Source organism: Chelon labrosus (assembly GCF_963514085.1).
Source record: "Chelon labrosus genome assembly, chromosome: 5".
NCBI classification, from domain to species: domain Eukaryota; kingdom Metazoa; phylum Chordata; class Actinopteri; order Mugiliformes; family Mugilidae; genus Chelon; species Chelon labrosus.
Genome location: NC_140341.1, coordinates 22,803,309 through 22,820,203, shown reverse-complemented (window position 1 = coordinate 22,820,203; position 16,895 = coordinate 22,803,309). Strand labels below are relative to the sequence as shown.

Genomic DNA, 16,895 nt, shown 5'->3' with positions numbered 1-16,895 from the left:
GCAGCTGGGGGAATATTGTGTGGTTAGCATAGAACGAGGAAATCGGTCTTACAGTCAAGGCCGAGCTGTGACATACACATTCAAGGTCTCTTACACATTATTCCTTTTCTCTTTATAAATGCAGTCAAATGGCCAATTATTCCCTTTCATAAAATTAGTTAAATACTTAATAATTCAAGATGCACATATTTAAATATTTGAATCCATTGTGTTTTTCTTGTAACAAGTGCTAATGTTATGATTCACACTTATCATTAAGCAAAAGGATTATGTGGTGAAGCTGTTCATAAAAAGTTAGATTAGGTTTTTCAGATCTCTTTACCACAGCCTAGGTTAGTTTGATAAATATTACATCTTCAATATGTGACAAATGGGAGCAGACATCAAATTGAAAATCCATCTAATGCTTTCCTCAGGGCTCCGTACTGATACCAAGAATACCCCACTAACCTTTTGTTGAGCCACTGCGCACTGATGAGATTACTGCACGGCATGAAATGCTTAGATGTTTGCTGACTCAAGTGACCCTTCTCAAGCAGCGCAACATCAATTGTATTCAGAGGGATCTACTTGTCAGATGAAATAACAAGGTCATTTCTGCATCTCAGCTAGAGCTGGAGATAAAACAAGGTTAAAGCAATATAAATGATAGGATCTGTGCTCTCCTATTGACTTTGATCTTGCCCTTTTTCAGTCGAGGAAAAGGTTGTTATTATAGTGTCTTACTAATATTCTGATATGAGATTTGATAAGTTATGCCACGTCTGCGCTGTCCAATGAAATGCTCATTAGTCTTGAGCAGCATAGTTTGGTAGGACAGGAGGAAGGCCCGTGTTTGCGGGATCAACACACACTAAATCACTTGTTACTGACAGTCAAAATCATTTATGATGAATAGCAACATGCAGGGCTTTGTGTTAGGAGCTGTTCCATTAAATGAACCCTCGGCAGTCGTATGAATGGCAAAGAAGTGATTGAATTCACAGCATACGGTACCAACAGACGAGATCTGTTGGTGGAGCAGAAATGACAGCTTTCATTAAGGCCGCTGTGGCGGGAGACAGGACGAGTATGAGAAAAAAAAAGCCTCTCCATGATCCATTTTATGGCCCTGTCAATAATATATTGAGCTAAAGAAGGGCAAACTTTGTGAATTATTTATAAATCTGTCTTCCTGGTGTGGGATATAACATCATTACAATGACAGCACAAAGGCCTTTAGCAGGGTTTGATACTCTATAGCTGAAAGAGGAGTAGATAATGGTGGAGCATAAGCAAAATGAATCCCAAGTTTGCGGGAAAAAAAAGAAACACTAAACTCACAGAAGAAAAGTATAAAGAAAAAACTGCTCATCGCACAAAACTCTGGGGATATAATTTCACAATGTACCAACTCCTGTGGGTCGTCTGTCAGTAACTAAAAGCATACAGTAGCTTAAAGTAAGAGGCTTTTAGGAAAGGGAGACGGTGTTCTTAAATGGTTTTTCTTTAAGAGAAACATGATCACATCGTTCTTTTGATTCTACAAAGCTCTTTTACTCTTGAGCCATAATTTACCATTTGCTTCTCTGAGGGCGCATTTTCTGGTATCTAAATGTCAGCAAAACAGAACTGTAAGATATGGAGGAAAGAAGAAAATATTGTGATTAAAAATGCAATTTTCCACAAACTAATTATAGCTGTTGTTGACTATGTTCAGAGTCGATAGATTGAGTGTTGTCTCGAAAACTCAGACCTACTTGCGCACGGAAGTTGAATTACTAAAGTGACAAAACATATGGAGGATGCTAGATTTAGATTTCAGAGAGCTGTAAATCTGTAAGAGTAATGCAGACAGCATGTAGGCATAACTGGCTCGACGGCAGCCAGAGATAAACAGGAAGAAGGGAATATCTTACTCTTTGAAAAGTTCACAGATGTGTGTGCCTGCCTACCAATATGGAAAGTATAAACGAGAATTGAATTGGAACTGGAGTAACACAAAATTGCAATAAATAATGCATTGCCACACACAAAAATACACAATCAAAACGGATGCCTCCGAGCAAAGAACTCACCTTTTACTTATGACAGGACCAGCATTTGTTTTCATGCAACTGACTTTGCGGATCTGGACTCCGACAGCACAGCTAGAGGTTTCATTCCAGGAGCCGGTTCCATTAAGATCCAAAGAGGTATCTGCAATACAGGGTCCCCATGGCGAGGCCTCCCAGTAGAATACCATGCAAGGGTGATCACTGCAAACTCTCCACTCCTCCAGGGCTGGAGCTGCTGGACATGTCTTCCCTTCTGTACACCAACACATAGGAAAGTGTCAAGCATTTGAGCATTTTGATGTGCTCATGTCAACAAGTTAAAACTAGTGTCAGTCAAGCACGGCAGTGGCATTATACAGGGTACATTTGTACAAAAATTAAAACAGTTTCACCTAAAGCACAGGCTGGAGCTTAACACACAAACCATTTTTTTTTTTGGTTCGCTGAACAGAAACTCAGGAAGGTGACTGTGACAGAATTCTTTGTCCAATAAAAAACTGTCCATTACCACAACACAACTTTTCCAGCTCCTGCCGTCTGTGTCCCAGTACATTTATTCATTATTTAGACACATACATTATTACTATACACAGCCTCAGCGGCAGTACAAAACGGCAGCTAAATCTGAGAACACAACTGTCTGCCAGACTACATGTATTTTTAAGGATGAAACTTGTAACAGTGATTGCTCAAAAACATGAAAAAAAAACTGTCAACAAGTGTGGGTACAGCGGAGGAAATAGCCGTACATAAAGACTGAAAACTGTTGAAAAGACTAGTACAGTGTCTCCCAGTTGCCATACAGTTGGCATGGCAACTGGTAGTCGCCATTATGTCACATCCTGTTTCGATAGCATCAACTAACTAACTAAAACGACACTTGTCCAAAAATTTTTACACTTCAACATGCATCAACATTATATTAACTACCTAAAATGACAGAAATCAATGAAAAAAATAAAAAAAACCCGTAATATTTTAGTGTTTTAGTTCACCGCAAGTCCCATCCACTAACATGGAGGAGGTGGAGCTTATGACTTATACTGCAGCCAGTCACCAGGGGGAGCTCTACTTGCTTTGGCTTCACTTTTGAGGAGCTGTTCCACTGTCCATCTTTATACAGTCTATGTCTATGATTTAATGGATTTTGTGTCTTTCATGAAACCACATACTGTACACAACCATACGCACTAACAATCTTACATAAATGCATTTACAAAATCATGTGTACAAATACACACCACGCAAACTCAAGAGTGGTGCAATGAGGCTGTACTTAGACATCAGCCCTCCATGGTTACTAATCAGTGTGGTCCAGTCTAAATGGAGGTAAAGTGAAGAACAGTTTAGTTGATGAGGGATTACAAGTGGAGACTATTAAGAGCATGAAATTGAACAATGATTTCCTGATCTGCATGAATAAGTTTGTCAGTGTACCAGAACCAAATATAAACCTGCGCCTTAAAGTCTGCTTTGCATTCGCCTGCTCTTCCATAGTCAGCTGTCGCACACTGATACAAACATGGAGGGATATAAACAGCGTACACTCACACACGCTCTCTATCTCACACAGACACACTCACAACACCTCTGCCAGCAAGCAGATAGCCAGCTACATGTAATAAACAATGTAGTTTGGAACCTGGCTTAAGCCGCAAGATTCTTTCATCAGCTGTTATTGCAGATTTGCATTTAGTTACAGGGATTAATGGGCGGTAGTGGGCTGCCAAGACCCTGCCGTCTGACTTGAAAATGCAACAAATGGTGTTTTGCAGAGATACTCGCCAGAGGAGGGGCCCCTGATAATGAATGGTCAACTCAGACCTCAAATGTTTCCGAGATGAAAAATGGTTAAATAAGAATCTGGAGTCGTAACAGCCAAAATAAACCCCCAGAGTTCCTGAAACCACTCTGATAAAGCCTTAGACTCAATCAATCTTTGTTTCTTATTTGCTGAGTCTAGTTTAGAGTTAGTCAGGGAGCTCCTCATTTTGATTCCTAGTAACAGTAACAATATATCTTGGAAGTCACTCTATTAAAGAAAAAGGTAACTTAAGTTTTTTAGACGATTGAGCTGTAGTGTTTCCTACTTTCTGTCATCTAGTACAACTGGTAGTGCCAGACACTTAAAGGCTTGACCTCTTGCCTTTCTTTTCTAAATTTTGCACTGGTAAACACTGATGCATGTTTTGTTATCATACCACCAGGTGTACACAGCTAAATAAGTGCTCAGTATGACAAAAATCAAACCTAATCAACAGAAAACCTGAGTTAAAATTCATCCCAGTATCGTTAAACATATTAAGTACATTTATACAGGACGGGGAAACAGTGAGAGAAGTCAGAGGGAGAGTTGGATTACCTTTCCCTGGGATGGCCAACACGGTGCGAGTGCGGCTCTGTCTGCCCTCTGCAGTTTTGGTGGCACAGCTGTGCGAGCAGGCGGACCACAGAGACCAGGAGCCAACCACACAGTCCGCAGGACAGGGCACCTCGCAGGACTCTTCTGTGGGTGGGGGGTCGTCTGTACAGTGGTCGCTGGACACATCTTCCCCTGAAGAAGGCAAGATAAGAAAACCCGAAATTTAGACATCAGCCTTAAGGTTTCAAGCTGAATCAAGAGACCCTTCATGTTTTCTCGCTCTGAGCAGAGAGCTATCAGATGGAGAAACAGCCGTGTGTAAGTGGCATCAAAACCCTGGGAGTCAAATCCCAGTCCATGTGAGGAATGCATAAAATCACAAGTGTGTTTGAGTCCATAGAAAGTATAACCATTGTTGTGTATTGGTTGATCGGACTAAAACAGACTAAAGTGGGGTTGATGCATACATAAAATACACAGGTTAAAATGATCTCAACAGATTGTGCATAACGTCATACTTTTCAAAACATTTTGTCCATATCGACAGATGCTCCTGCTCCATTGCTTTTTTGTGCAAGTGTACCTCTGGGGGTATGGTGCTTGTCCTCTTTTATTCATGCTCCTCTTTGATAACATTATATGCCCTCATGTTACACTGATGACGGGCAGCTTCACATCTCCACCAGATTCAGCACAGCAACTCCCTCCACTCTGGGTAACCACATGATTCAACTTAAATCATTGATGCCAGCTTACTTCTTCAAACAAAACTGTAATAAATCCAACATGCTCTTCATTGGTCCCATACCTCTAACCAAAAACCACACAACTTCTGCCACACCATCAATAATTTCACTCTGTCTCCCTCTCAATGCAACCCGCAACCTGCGAGTCATTTCTGACAGCCACCTTTGAACGGCACGTCAGTCAAATCAAACATAGCTCCACCACTCGCTTTCTCTGCTGCAGAAACTTTACCCTCAGCGCATCCAGACTTGACCAGTGCAACAGACCTTTTCTTTGTAATATATCCTCTAACCTCCACTCCTCACTCACTCTCATTCCCGTGACAACATCACCACAATCTTCCAGATGCTTCCCTGACTTCCTGTCCCTAAATGGATGCATTTCAAAGTTCTCCTCAGCCACAAGGCTGCCTATAAACAAAAGCCCTACTACCTCAGCAACCTCCCTCAGCACCACACTTCTTTCCGTAACCTCCACTCTCTCTGCTTCCCAATTCCTGTCCACCCCAAGAGACGAAGCCTTGAACATGAGGAAACAGAGCCTTCTCCAAAGCTACTCTCCTATCAGGAATGCCCTCGCCAAACACATCAGGCATACACCAGTCTACCCATGTTTAAATCACTGCTCAGATATCACCTTTCAGGATTGCTTTATGATTTACGTTCTGGGCTGTAAGTTTTATTGCATTGTTTTCTATGATCTTTCTATGAACCACCTTTGAGTGCTCTGAAGAGCGCTCTATACTGTTACTATTACTGTGATCCAGATCACACTTAACACCTCCAAAATCACCTCCAGAAGTGAGCAGGTTTTCATTCTAATCACACAGAAAGAAAGCAAGCGTAGAAGCAGTTTGCATGGTTGGAATGGGATAATGAGAACATGTCATTGCTGCGTGTTAATACTAGGTACAGATATAATCAGACTAATCAGTCAAGAATAGAATAAATAATAAATAATCGCCAGTTAAATTGTTTGTCACAGATTGTAGCATGACAATCTTTATTTCCTTATTTCCCTGTTTTTATTATTAATGTATCAGTAAATTCTGCCTACAATTCTTTTTTTTTCTTTTTCTTTCTGTATTGATTCAAATATTGGCTGATACTTTGGGGCGAACAGATTTTTTTCTACAATTTTACAGTTACACCTAAGTAAGCATCCTCTCCAAGTGAAAAAAAAAATCTGTCTAACCAATAGACTTTCATTTTATTTAAAGAAAATTGCATGGTGATCCCATTGGTATTCTGAAGCTATCCCTCAGCCTTCATGTTGCAGCCATATTATAAAATATGCATCACAGCTCCCAGTTAACTCTTCTTTCAGCTACACAGAGCATTTTTCTCTTTAGTGTACTTCATAATAATGGCTTTTTTGTGAGTGATTAAAAACCATAATTGCAGAAATAAATTAAATTCTGTATTTTTGTCGGACTCAGATTTCTCTGAGGTTTCTCTGTCCAAGAGAGAGAGAGATCAATTTCAGGAACAGGGATGCCATGCTGATGTCAAAACAATGCCAGCAGCAGCTGAAGCATTGTTTTCGGATATACACTCACGTTCAACAGTATCATTAACTTTGTTGAACTCTGCCACAACATCATGGAATACGGTTTAGCAATAATAACCCCCGGGCAGGTTTGTCATCAATTTGTCTTTTTTTTTTTTTTCTCGTCTTCAGGCAAATACCCTTGAAACAGAGGAAGGCAGTAAACCTAGAGAGAGCAAACCTAAGTATCGCCTCATCAGACAGATGTGAAAGATTCCCCTGGGGAGTTTCAAAACCCTTCGCCTTCAAAGTTAAAGCATCACAGATATCCAGTCATCAAAGTAACTGTTGTGTATACAACAGGAGAAAATAGTCTGCTGGGACTGATAGTGAGGAGCCACAGGATACTGTATGGGATGCAGCATTCCTTTCATTAGTACAGATGCAAGTGGCCATAGATAGAGTTCTCCAGCTGAGGATGAAACTATTCTCAAACATTTGCGTCGTAGTGTGGAAGTGGGGAAGGATGGCGATGGGAGTTAGAGTTGTAAAGCACACTAAAATTCCATTTGAAACTAAAAGCTAGCTCTCGGGGACCAGGAATTATTCTTTTTTTCCCGTAATCATATATCTCTAAATGCACCTAAGAAAAGACTCGGGGGCTTCAGCACTTGAATGGAAATTGCAGTGATATTTTACATAATTGTTTTGAACTGACAGTAAGATTTTAAACTGTGTGGGAATTCAATGTCGCAGTTCATCGTGGCTCCCACCAGGTAATTATTTCAAGTGTGCATGTTTTATACAGCATGAGCATGAGATGAAACAGGGTGCGCGCTGTAGCTCTCCTGTGAAAAAGCCTCACTGACCCACATTTAGTGGGATGGACTCTGAGACCTACAATGTGAAAATGGACAATGAGATACAGTGAGACTATGTCTAAAAACTTTAGATAGGAACCGCAAAGTATAACGTTTTATCTAAAGTTAAGGACACCTTTCACTTCTGTAAATTTTACAGAAATTGCATGCGAATAATAGTTTGCCAGTTCCACCCATTATGCTCTACATGGGCTAGACTTCCATGATTCCACTGTTTTCCATTTGTAATAAACTAAATCATAAATGCTCAGGATAAATACTCAATTCTGATTGACGTGATTCATTAATGTCTGCAAAGGGACACCTATGAAACTGTCTGTTGACCGTTTTAAATTATTGCTCTGGCTCATCACGTGTGTAAAGTTGGTAGCCATACTGTAGTAATAAAGATAGAGTCAAATGCGCAGTTTAGTGCAATGCATTCACTAACAAACATCAGTTGCAGTAGATCTATCTGGCATTGGCATCGGCTGGCATCTCTTTAACCCCGTATTTGAACAAAGACATTATCTAAAATCTCACAAGCTTAGATTTCGTCTTAGTATTGTGTAAACTGGAATTGGAGGCTGAATTGAAAATAAGCAATTCATCAATATACGTTCCTCTTGAAAATCACAAAGGACTAATGAACGTTAGCAAACAAAAGTAAGAAAATACTCAGAAAACTTTGTCTGCCTGATGTCAAAACTTGTGTATGTGTGTATGAATGCGTATGTATGGGATCTGCAAATAGATGGCTGCCCTAGAGGTCCTTCTGCATTATTAATACAGGGATCTGTGGCTAGGGCTCTTACTCAGATATAATATCACTGACTTCTGCATGCAATTTCAACATGATTTCTATTCTGCTCGCCCACCCACCAATTAATCTTCTTCATTGTTTCTGGCAGATACTCAAAAATAATAAAAAAAGAAAAAGTTCTTGTAGTTGCTTAAAAGTTAATAATCACATCTACTCTGCGTAGAGAGCTTTTACAGCAAAAGTTGCAAAAGTAGCGACGTAAATTAGACAAAATCACTGTGAACATCGAAGTGGGCTCAGACACCTGGGTCAGTTAATGTCGGGGGTATCTGCCTGTCAAATATGTAATGTTAGAACTTCATAATCATGGTCGCACAGACAGCTTTTTTCCTGAGCACATCATCACCTGAACCCTGCTGACCGGTAACTTCAGCAGAGATAATCATGCTGAATGAAATCATTTTGAGCTAGGTTATTGTTGTTGGGTTCAGAAATGTCTGCAGGTTTAGGGAGGCTAGTCAGCATGCACTCACAGGCGTAAAATTCTGGCACGTCAGCTGTCAGTCACAGGTACGCCCAGTATGATTGAGTCAGCCTGCCCTGTGGTCAGTAGTTAGTTTGAGAAATGGGACTGGTGTGAATGGTCACTGTGCAGAGAGAGGGAGCTGCGAGAGATGTCAAAACAACTTCTGTAAGCCCCGGGCAAAAAGCAAGTGGGTTAAGCTAACACATCACTTTTTGTGGTTAGTTTACAGCCCAATAAAGTAACTGCAGAATACAGTATGGAAGCAAATGTAAAAATCCTAACTCACACAGCTACATTTACACCGTTACAGTTACATACTCAAACATGGATATATATATTTTTTTTATTTATTAAAAATACATTTCCAGTTCAGGAGATGAGACTAAACTTCACATTCTGCAACCAGTACCACTTTAGGTATTTAAATTAAGGGATTTTTATGAGAAGGAAGTAAAACCCAACGCAAATCTAGAGAAGAATGGAATAATTAGAGCTATAGTAGGATCCTAACTCACAGAAAGGTCGCATATGTGGAAAACACAACAATCTACAACATCATCAGTATTTGGAGAGGACCGCTGGAAGAATTTAATGAGATTTTTTGTCACCTCTAAAATTAGTAAATTTAAGTCAACGGCGATGCCATGTTGGACAAGATCATTCACATATCTTTTGGCTCTGCCCTGTTGCTGTAGAGTTTTAGGAGACAGCTCATTTAAGTACTGTAAAAATTCTGGGATATAAAATACCCAAGTCATGTAAAGTACTGTATTATGGCAGTATGACTGGAAATATTGTCTCAAGAGAAGATAAATATCTGTTCAAAATTTTGTTAGCACCTTGTAATAAAGGCAATCACGAAGACAGGGTACAAGCCAGACCCACCAACCCAAGATGAAACTAGTGAGTGAAATATAATGTTATGGAGCAGCTGACCCATAAGATAATAATGTTGAGTGAAATGGGAAAAATGGACTTTGTATAGAGTGAGGACTGAAATCTTGATATCCTGTAGCGAAAATGCACTTAAAAAATCATGTAAAAAAAGAAAATAATACATTTCAAACATTAGCCAATCTGAAGGGGAACTCGGCAAAATCTCATGGAGTAAATCGATTTCTGCAAAATTCTGAGAAATAATAGAAGAGTCAACAACAGCCAGAAAAAAGATTGATAATTGTACACTTTGTATCCAGTCCCTGTGTCTTCACTGAACAGCCATTAAATAATCACAATGCCGGTGGAAAGGTGACCGTTCAAACATCAAAAAAACATGTTTCTGGTTGGTGCAGATCAGACCTGCGCAGCATTAAGAAGGAATTTTGGTCCATTGTTCCTCACAGACACTCTCAGGATGTCTGTGTGACTCTCATTCCACATTATCTCTACATTAAAGTCTGGGCTCTGACCCGGCCCGGGACAAAAGGTGGATTCTCTTTGTAGCAGACTTTCTTCAGTGTTTAGCGTTAACATTTGTTTCATCGGTCCACAAAACTTTTTGACAGCACCGTAGCACTGTGGAGAGTTAAGGTGCTCTTTGGCAAACTTCAGGCACACACTGTTTAAACTGCAGCTGCTTCCTTTTTGCACCGTGCAATTATGAACAAGGGAGGCTCATGAACCAGCTCCTCTGATCCATGTTTACCACTCGGAGCACTCTGCATTGTGCCTTTGGAGTCATCTTAGCCATTCTGTCTTATGGGGAAAACAACAACAGTGGGAAATTATCTCCATTTACATCAAAGAACTACCAAAAACAAAGACCAACTCTGACATCACCTCACATTGTCAGTGTCACTGGCCAGCAGGCACATACATTCTGAGGTTGCGCAAAAGACCGGAAAACTGGAACAGCTACTATTAGCTGGGAGACTAGGGGTGTTTCTCAATATCTGGTCTTGCCTGTACCCGTGTTCTTGTCAACTTCAGACATCAGCAGTCGCTGCCCAAGTACTGTTCCAAATCAAAGACTGAATCTGACCAAGTACAGTCCGAATCCCTGGATATGTTCCCACCCTGCCAGTTTTGTTAAGGATCGAGGCAGTAACTTTGAGGAGGTAACTTGTGCGTACTTGGGAACGCGAGCTATCCCAGGATGCCTTTTGCAGGAGTCATCAAGTACGCTACTGTTCCATATTACCAAATGAACAAACTTGTCCAACTTGTCCAAAACACCAAGTCCTCAAGTACTTAGATTACTTGGTATTGATAAATGCCCTCGGAAGCTAGGAAGGTCTACAAAGACTTCCTGAATCACGGTGGTCAGTTGGTATACGTTTTATTCATTCTCGGATGTCGTTGTGAAAGTATTCGTGTCTTGTTGTTTGGATGAAATAAAGATGTAAAAGGAGAAGAGACTTCTCTATGCCCTGTGAATTTGGTTATTTAGTCTACTCCCAGTTCTGTTCAGTTGCACTGATTCTCTAATTGAACAGCCAATCAGAGCGATCTCTGTCTGCAACACATTCTGCCGCCAATTCAATACCGATGACAACTGTCCAACAAGTGCCAACAGTGCAAGGCTCACCGGATGAAGCTAGGGGCCCTTATAGAGAAGTTGTTGTCAGTGAACTAATGAATTTCTATGAGCGACTGCTCCGTTGTCCTTTCCAGCTTCATGAAAAACAATGATTCTTTATTGTTTCTGCTCTTTTGCGGGGCATGTTTCATCAGCAGATGATTCTTGTAAACAGCAAGCTCAAAAGGCCTGAGCGCTGATTATAAGTTAAAGCAGCTCTAACCCACTCTAATTTAGTTTCATTGATTGGCTTCTCCTGACTCCAATTAGTGTTTGTTGATGTTATTAGTGAGTTTGCATACATTTGCCAGCCTACACAGTGTAGGTTCCTGTTTGGAGACAGTATGTATGAGAACAATACAATGACCTGTGTATTATCTCTAGTTTTAGTGGTTTAAACCAGCTGTACTATACTAATGCTGAAAATTGCTCAGCCAATCAGCACTTCCACACATCATGTATTAACACAGAAATTTTAACAAGGCCTTGACTCTGTTATATTACTTATATTAGGACTTTACCACAAGCTTGAGAAATGTAATCATGTTACATTTAATTAAAAAATGTGTACTATTACATTTTATACCATAGAGTGCACTTATTACACAGGATCCAATGCAGGAATTGATGTGTAACAACTTAGGATAGGAATACTGAATTTCCAGTGGAGTGCACGCGGACGCATTACCGCGTACAGCTACTAAGGTCTTCTCCACATCTTGAACGTGTTATCTATGCAACCTAAAGTGGACCAGATGGTAGATGACAAATGAGTAGAAGGATTAACAGGAGTGAAGTAGATGTGTGTCCAGACTGTGTAATGCATCTGATTGATGAACTTTCTTCATAAAAGTAACAGTGTTTTTCCCATAGGTAATTCTCTGGATCATCCTCCTGGCTGAGCTTCAAAATGTCCTTGAACACCCCATGCCACTCAATTCCATTTCATTCATACCTGAGTGGTTTTTAGGAATTACCGTATGTATGTATTTGCTAAGCAACTCAGCCTGGCATTTATATGATAGGGGGTGTTTTTGATTGCTTGAGCAGCCAAATATAATCATTTAAATCTCAGATAAAGTTTGCTGGGAAAGTGTTATAGCTCTCCATGGGCACAGGTTTTCCTCATATAACTTCATCCGTCTTCAGGCTGGGAATGCAGAGTTGTTTCATGCTGGGAAATTGGAAACAAAATGCTTACTCGTTCAGGGAGAAAAATGGAAACGGAGAAATATGGAAACAAATATGGCAGCTCTTTGGGGCACCTGTCGTTGAGGTTTAGAATCCTAAACCGTACCTGCCAGCTCAAACACCTAGTTTCTTTTTCTAGCTGAGAATAAAAATACACAGCATTAAGATCACTGACAATTATCTCTGTAGCTTAAGGTTGTTTTTTTCCGATGTCTCCAGTATATCATTTGCCGCATTAAAAGAGGCTACACATGGGAAGTCTTTGTAAATGTGTGCTCCATTCAACTCAATATTGGGAAAAACTGAACCATTCAAACATGGTCCACAATTTATGTACTGAAAGAAGACTGTTTAATGATTGATTGTAAGCCAAGAAAGTTAATTGCCCTTTTTATAGGCCAATGAAGCATCTATTTTCTTTTTTTTTCATGAATTTAATTTCATTAGAAAACATTTAAAAAAAATACTTCAAATGCCATAACTGTAAGGATTCACCACATTGTAAATTAATTTAAGCCAATACACGTCACTGCTGTAAACCCAGTCTCATTAAATAAAGATATGCTTGATTTGAACTTAAAAAAAGGTTTTATATCAAAGAGAGAAAAAAATAACTTCTACTTCAAATTACACTAAAACTAGACAACAGCATTGGCATAGAATGACTGAGTGACTTAGGGACTTTCTACCGATTACAAATGTCTTTTATCAAACAGAGCCATCTGTAGTGTGTACAGGGTATGTCCAGAGACCTTTCACTTTATATCTATAAATATCTCTGAAAAACAACGTCTTAAAAGCAGCACAAAATTTGTAGACAAAGACAGCCAGCTCAGCTAATGTATATGTATGGTTACATGGTAAGGCACCACTGTAGAGAAGTAATGTATGTGCATCCACAAATATGACAGGTGGTTACTGTTTATGACAGCATATCGGATTATCGTAAACAACCCCTTCATCTCTGCTGATGTGTCACTCCTACCTGTCCGTCCACTCCATCCTCTCTCCCTGTCTCACCCTGTCAAAGCACAGATGATTGAAACCGAGGCAGCAGCGGTATATGCATGCAGGTATTCTCCACAGTCGTTCTAAACATTCCTTCTGCAACAGCTCCAGACCCCTGCTGCTCTTTCCACCGAGCTGTGGAAGCAGTCTAAAAAATGACTGTAAAAAAAACGGCAGCACTAGATTTAATGAAATACAAAGGATAATCATTAACCAAAGTTTGGATAAAAGCTACATACACCTATAAGGCATAACATTATGACCACCATCCTAATATTGTGTAGGTTTCTCTTGTGCATCCAAAACAGTTATGACTAATCAGAGCATAGACATGGGCCTTCTGAGGGTGTCCTGTGGTGTCTGGCAACAGAATATTGTTAGTGGGGGCCTTTGGGTCCTATGGGTTGAGGGGAGGGGCCTCTGTGGATCATCCCACAGATACTTGGTCAGTTTGGGATCTAGTGAATTTGGAGGCCAGGTCAACACCTTGTGCTGTTCTTGATGTTTTTTTGAGTTGTTCCTAAACCGTTTTTATGTGTGTGTCTGTGTCAGGCTGCTTCCTGCTGGGGATGGCTGCTGCCATCAAGGAGTGTCATTTCTATGGGGTGGGGGTGCCTGATCTGGGCTAGGTGGGTGGTACATGTCTAAGTAACATCCACATGAATGCCAGGTCCAAAAGTTTCTCAGCGGAACATTGTTTTGTCAGAAGATGGTCACCGTTATTTACTTGTCCTGTCAGTGGTTTTAATGTTGTGGCTGATCAGTGTTGAGTTTGTGAAAAATGAATTGGCATTTGTAGTGAGTTAACTTCGTAGGCTTACTCTGAGGGGCATAATATCTGTGAAGAGTAAGACAAGGACACATCAAGTCACTGTAAAATCTAGTTTCAACTGAAACTAGTTATGTGCGTACACTGTGAGGGTTATTTTGTGATTTGAGAATCCTCTTGGGATACAACTAATGGAGGTCGTGAATAAACCCTGACATGTAATGACTTTAAATTCAATTAGTCCGGTGTTTTGCCTTTATGCCTTTCTTTACAATGTGCACAGTGTCCATCATCCTTCCTTGTGTAACAGCTGAAAAGGAGAGCTTGAATGTTTTGAATGTGAATGTGTAGACAGACTGGCAATTAGCAGCTGCTTTCTCCAAGGTCTACTAAATTTATATGTCAAGTACAACAGCGAAGCAACTAAACGCGTACTCTCTCTGGAGAGAAACCTGACCATGATCAAAGGAGGTCACAGAGGTGCTGGAGAAAAATAATAATAACAGCAGAATGTACCCTGTCTATATAATTATGTGCTTTTCCATCTGTTTCTGCCATTAATTTAATTTAAAAAAACCACACAGTTTTAACAGTATTACTCTGTGTGGGTTTTGTCAGGTGTAATAAGCAGACAGATGGTGCATTTTATTTGAATAAAGTGAATTTAGACTATTATCACTGTCAAATACTTGGCAAGAGGCTCACCATTCTGCCAAGCACATTTCCTCAGTTATTGTTCAATTTTATAAGAGCTGTTCTGAAAAAAGTGTATTTCTAAAATATAGAAAATGCTTCATACAATAGACCTTTTTCATACGTTACTGAATACTTAAGTTATGTTCATGGACGTAAAAATATATGCAGGTTTGAAATGGCAATCTGGTAAATCTGGAAAATGCCAGATGGCCCTGTCCACCTTGTGGGCTTCAAGGTCACCATCAAAGTGCGGGGGGGGAACAGAGAGAAATCTTTTAAACCTGTTAGTGTCAGCCCACTTACGGTATCTTGGAACAGCTCATCTGACTGGGCTGCAAGGCAAACAGCGCTGTCCATGGTCCTGAAAATTTGGCGCAACTGCCAACTTTATATCCACAGCTTAGCTCATATAAATAGCTTGATATTGTGGTGCATATTTAGGGGAAAAATGAGGCTACTCCACACAAAATACTGCCAAGGCTAAATTCTGTTCCCAGTCTGATCAAGCCTGGAACCAGACCAACATCCCTGCCCACACATTTATGGTGGCGGATCTGGAACCACTCGGTTGGGAACTCATTATGTGCCAGCAAAGATGTGATAAGCCAATCACATGGTCACATGGGTGGGCTTTATGTGGAGATGGACAGAAGAGTGACAGCAATGTAGACATACATGTCGACTGAGCGTCATGGAGTTGAATTTGTTTACAACAAAATGGCTTTGATTGGTTGTTGGTTGTTATTCAACTGCATGCAGTTTTTTTTCTGTGTACCTGTTGAAATGGTGTCTTACCAGACTCGTATTCTAATAGGAATTAAGTCTAGTTATACCAGGATAAGGCTGGCTCAAAATGTGATACTTTTTCACTTCAGCTCACCTCTTTCAAATGCACGAGTACACAAGTCATTGTGGTATTCTTACCAAGGCTTGCACGATGTTTTTCTTCTGGTCTACAGTGGCATTTTGTGAAAAACTACTCACTGGAGAAGTTTGCATCACTTAGCAACTTGACCCTGACACTGCCATGGCTGTGTGTAAAAATAACCCAACATGCTTGAGTCCGATAAGCTAATTAAGGGAGTAACAGCCACAAACTTGTCAACATTCACTAACGATAAATTCACAGCAGATAATTTCATTAGCCTTTTTCCTCAAACCCACCAAAGCTCCACCATTCTTTGCTGTCCTGTCAAAACTCATTACACTCTCCTGTTGGCTAATGTATTTGGACCCTCCACTGCCTTCCTGATAAACATACACATGATCCATTGTGACAGAATAATAAAACAGGGATGAAAAAAGGGTGCAATTAGGTTTATAATCTATGGAGATGAGCAATTAATGCTTGGTAGGAAGCTGTGAGTCTGACTTTTAATCAGGCCAATGTTTTCTGTGCCCATAAACTCTGCGATGGTCCCTAATGAATAATGCATGCTCCGTTAACGCTGATGTTCCTATCACCCAACATGATGATATGGCTGAGCACAATGGATCACATTATACCTGGTAGTTTATGCATCACAATGCAGTTGATAACTCCACATCTCCAGACCACAACACTGCTGCATTTATAATAACACAGACAGAGTTTACAGCTGCTTGTATCTCTAGTTGTACAGAGACAAAGAATTATATTCATGGTGTAAAGGTTTATAATCAGTAGCATTTTAAAGAATAAAAATATATAACAAATAGTCTCAACTGTCATTTCAAGGCTGGTATGTTTTAAGGATCAATCAATGTGTTTTATTCTGTAGAAGAATTTGGAATATGGGTGAAAGTTGTACAACGATCTTTGATGGTTGAATGGATGGTTTATCACTAAGATTATGTTGTAAAAAAATACTTTGGGGACATTTTGCTGTAGAAATAGCTTGACATTGTGAGAAATATGCTTATTTGTTAGATTGTAAGTGAGAGAATATGAA

At 40.0% G+C, this 16,895-nt stretch overlaps 1 protein-coding gene across 1 annotated transcript in view; it reads right to left on the bottom strand.

Moving 5' to 3' along the window:
- thsd7ba (thrombospondin, type I, domain containing 7Ba) overlaps positions 1 to 16,895 on the bottom strand; it is a 125,052-nt gene that overhangs the window by 59,329 nt on the left and 48,828 nt on the right. The window contains exons 7-8 of the mRNA XM_084545149.1: positions 4,399 to 4,590; positions 2,058 to 2,289 (exon numbers count right to left, since the gene is read on the bottom strand). Coding sequence (XP_084401275.1) covers positions 2,058 to 2,289; positions 4,399 to 4,590 — 424 coding nt within the window. The remainder of the gene's footprint in view (positions 1 to 2,057; positions 2,290 to 4,398; positions 4,591 to 16,895) is intronic.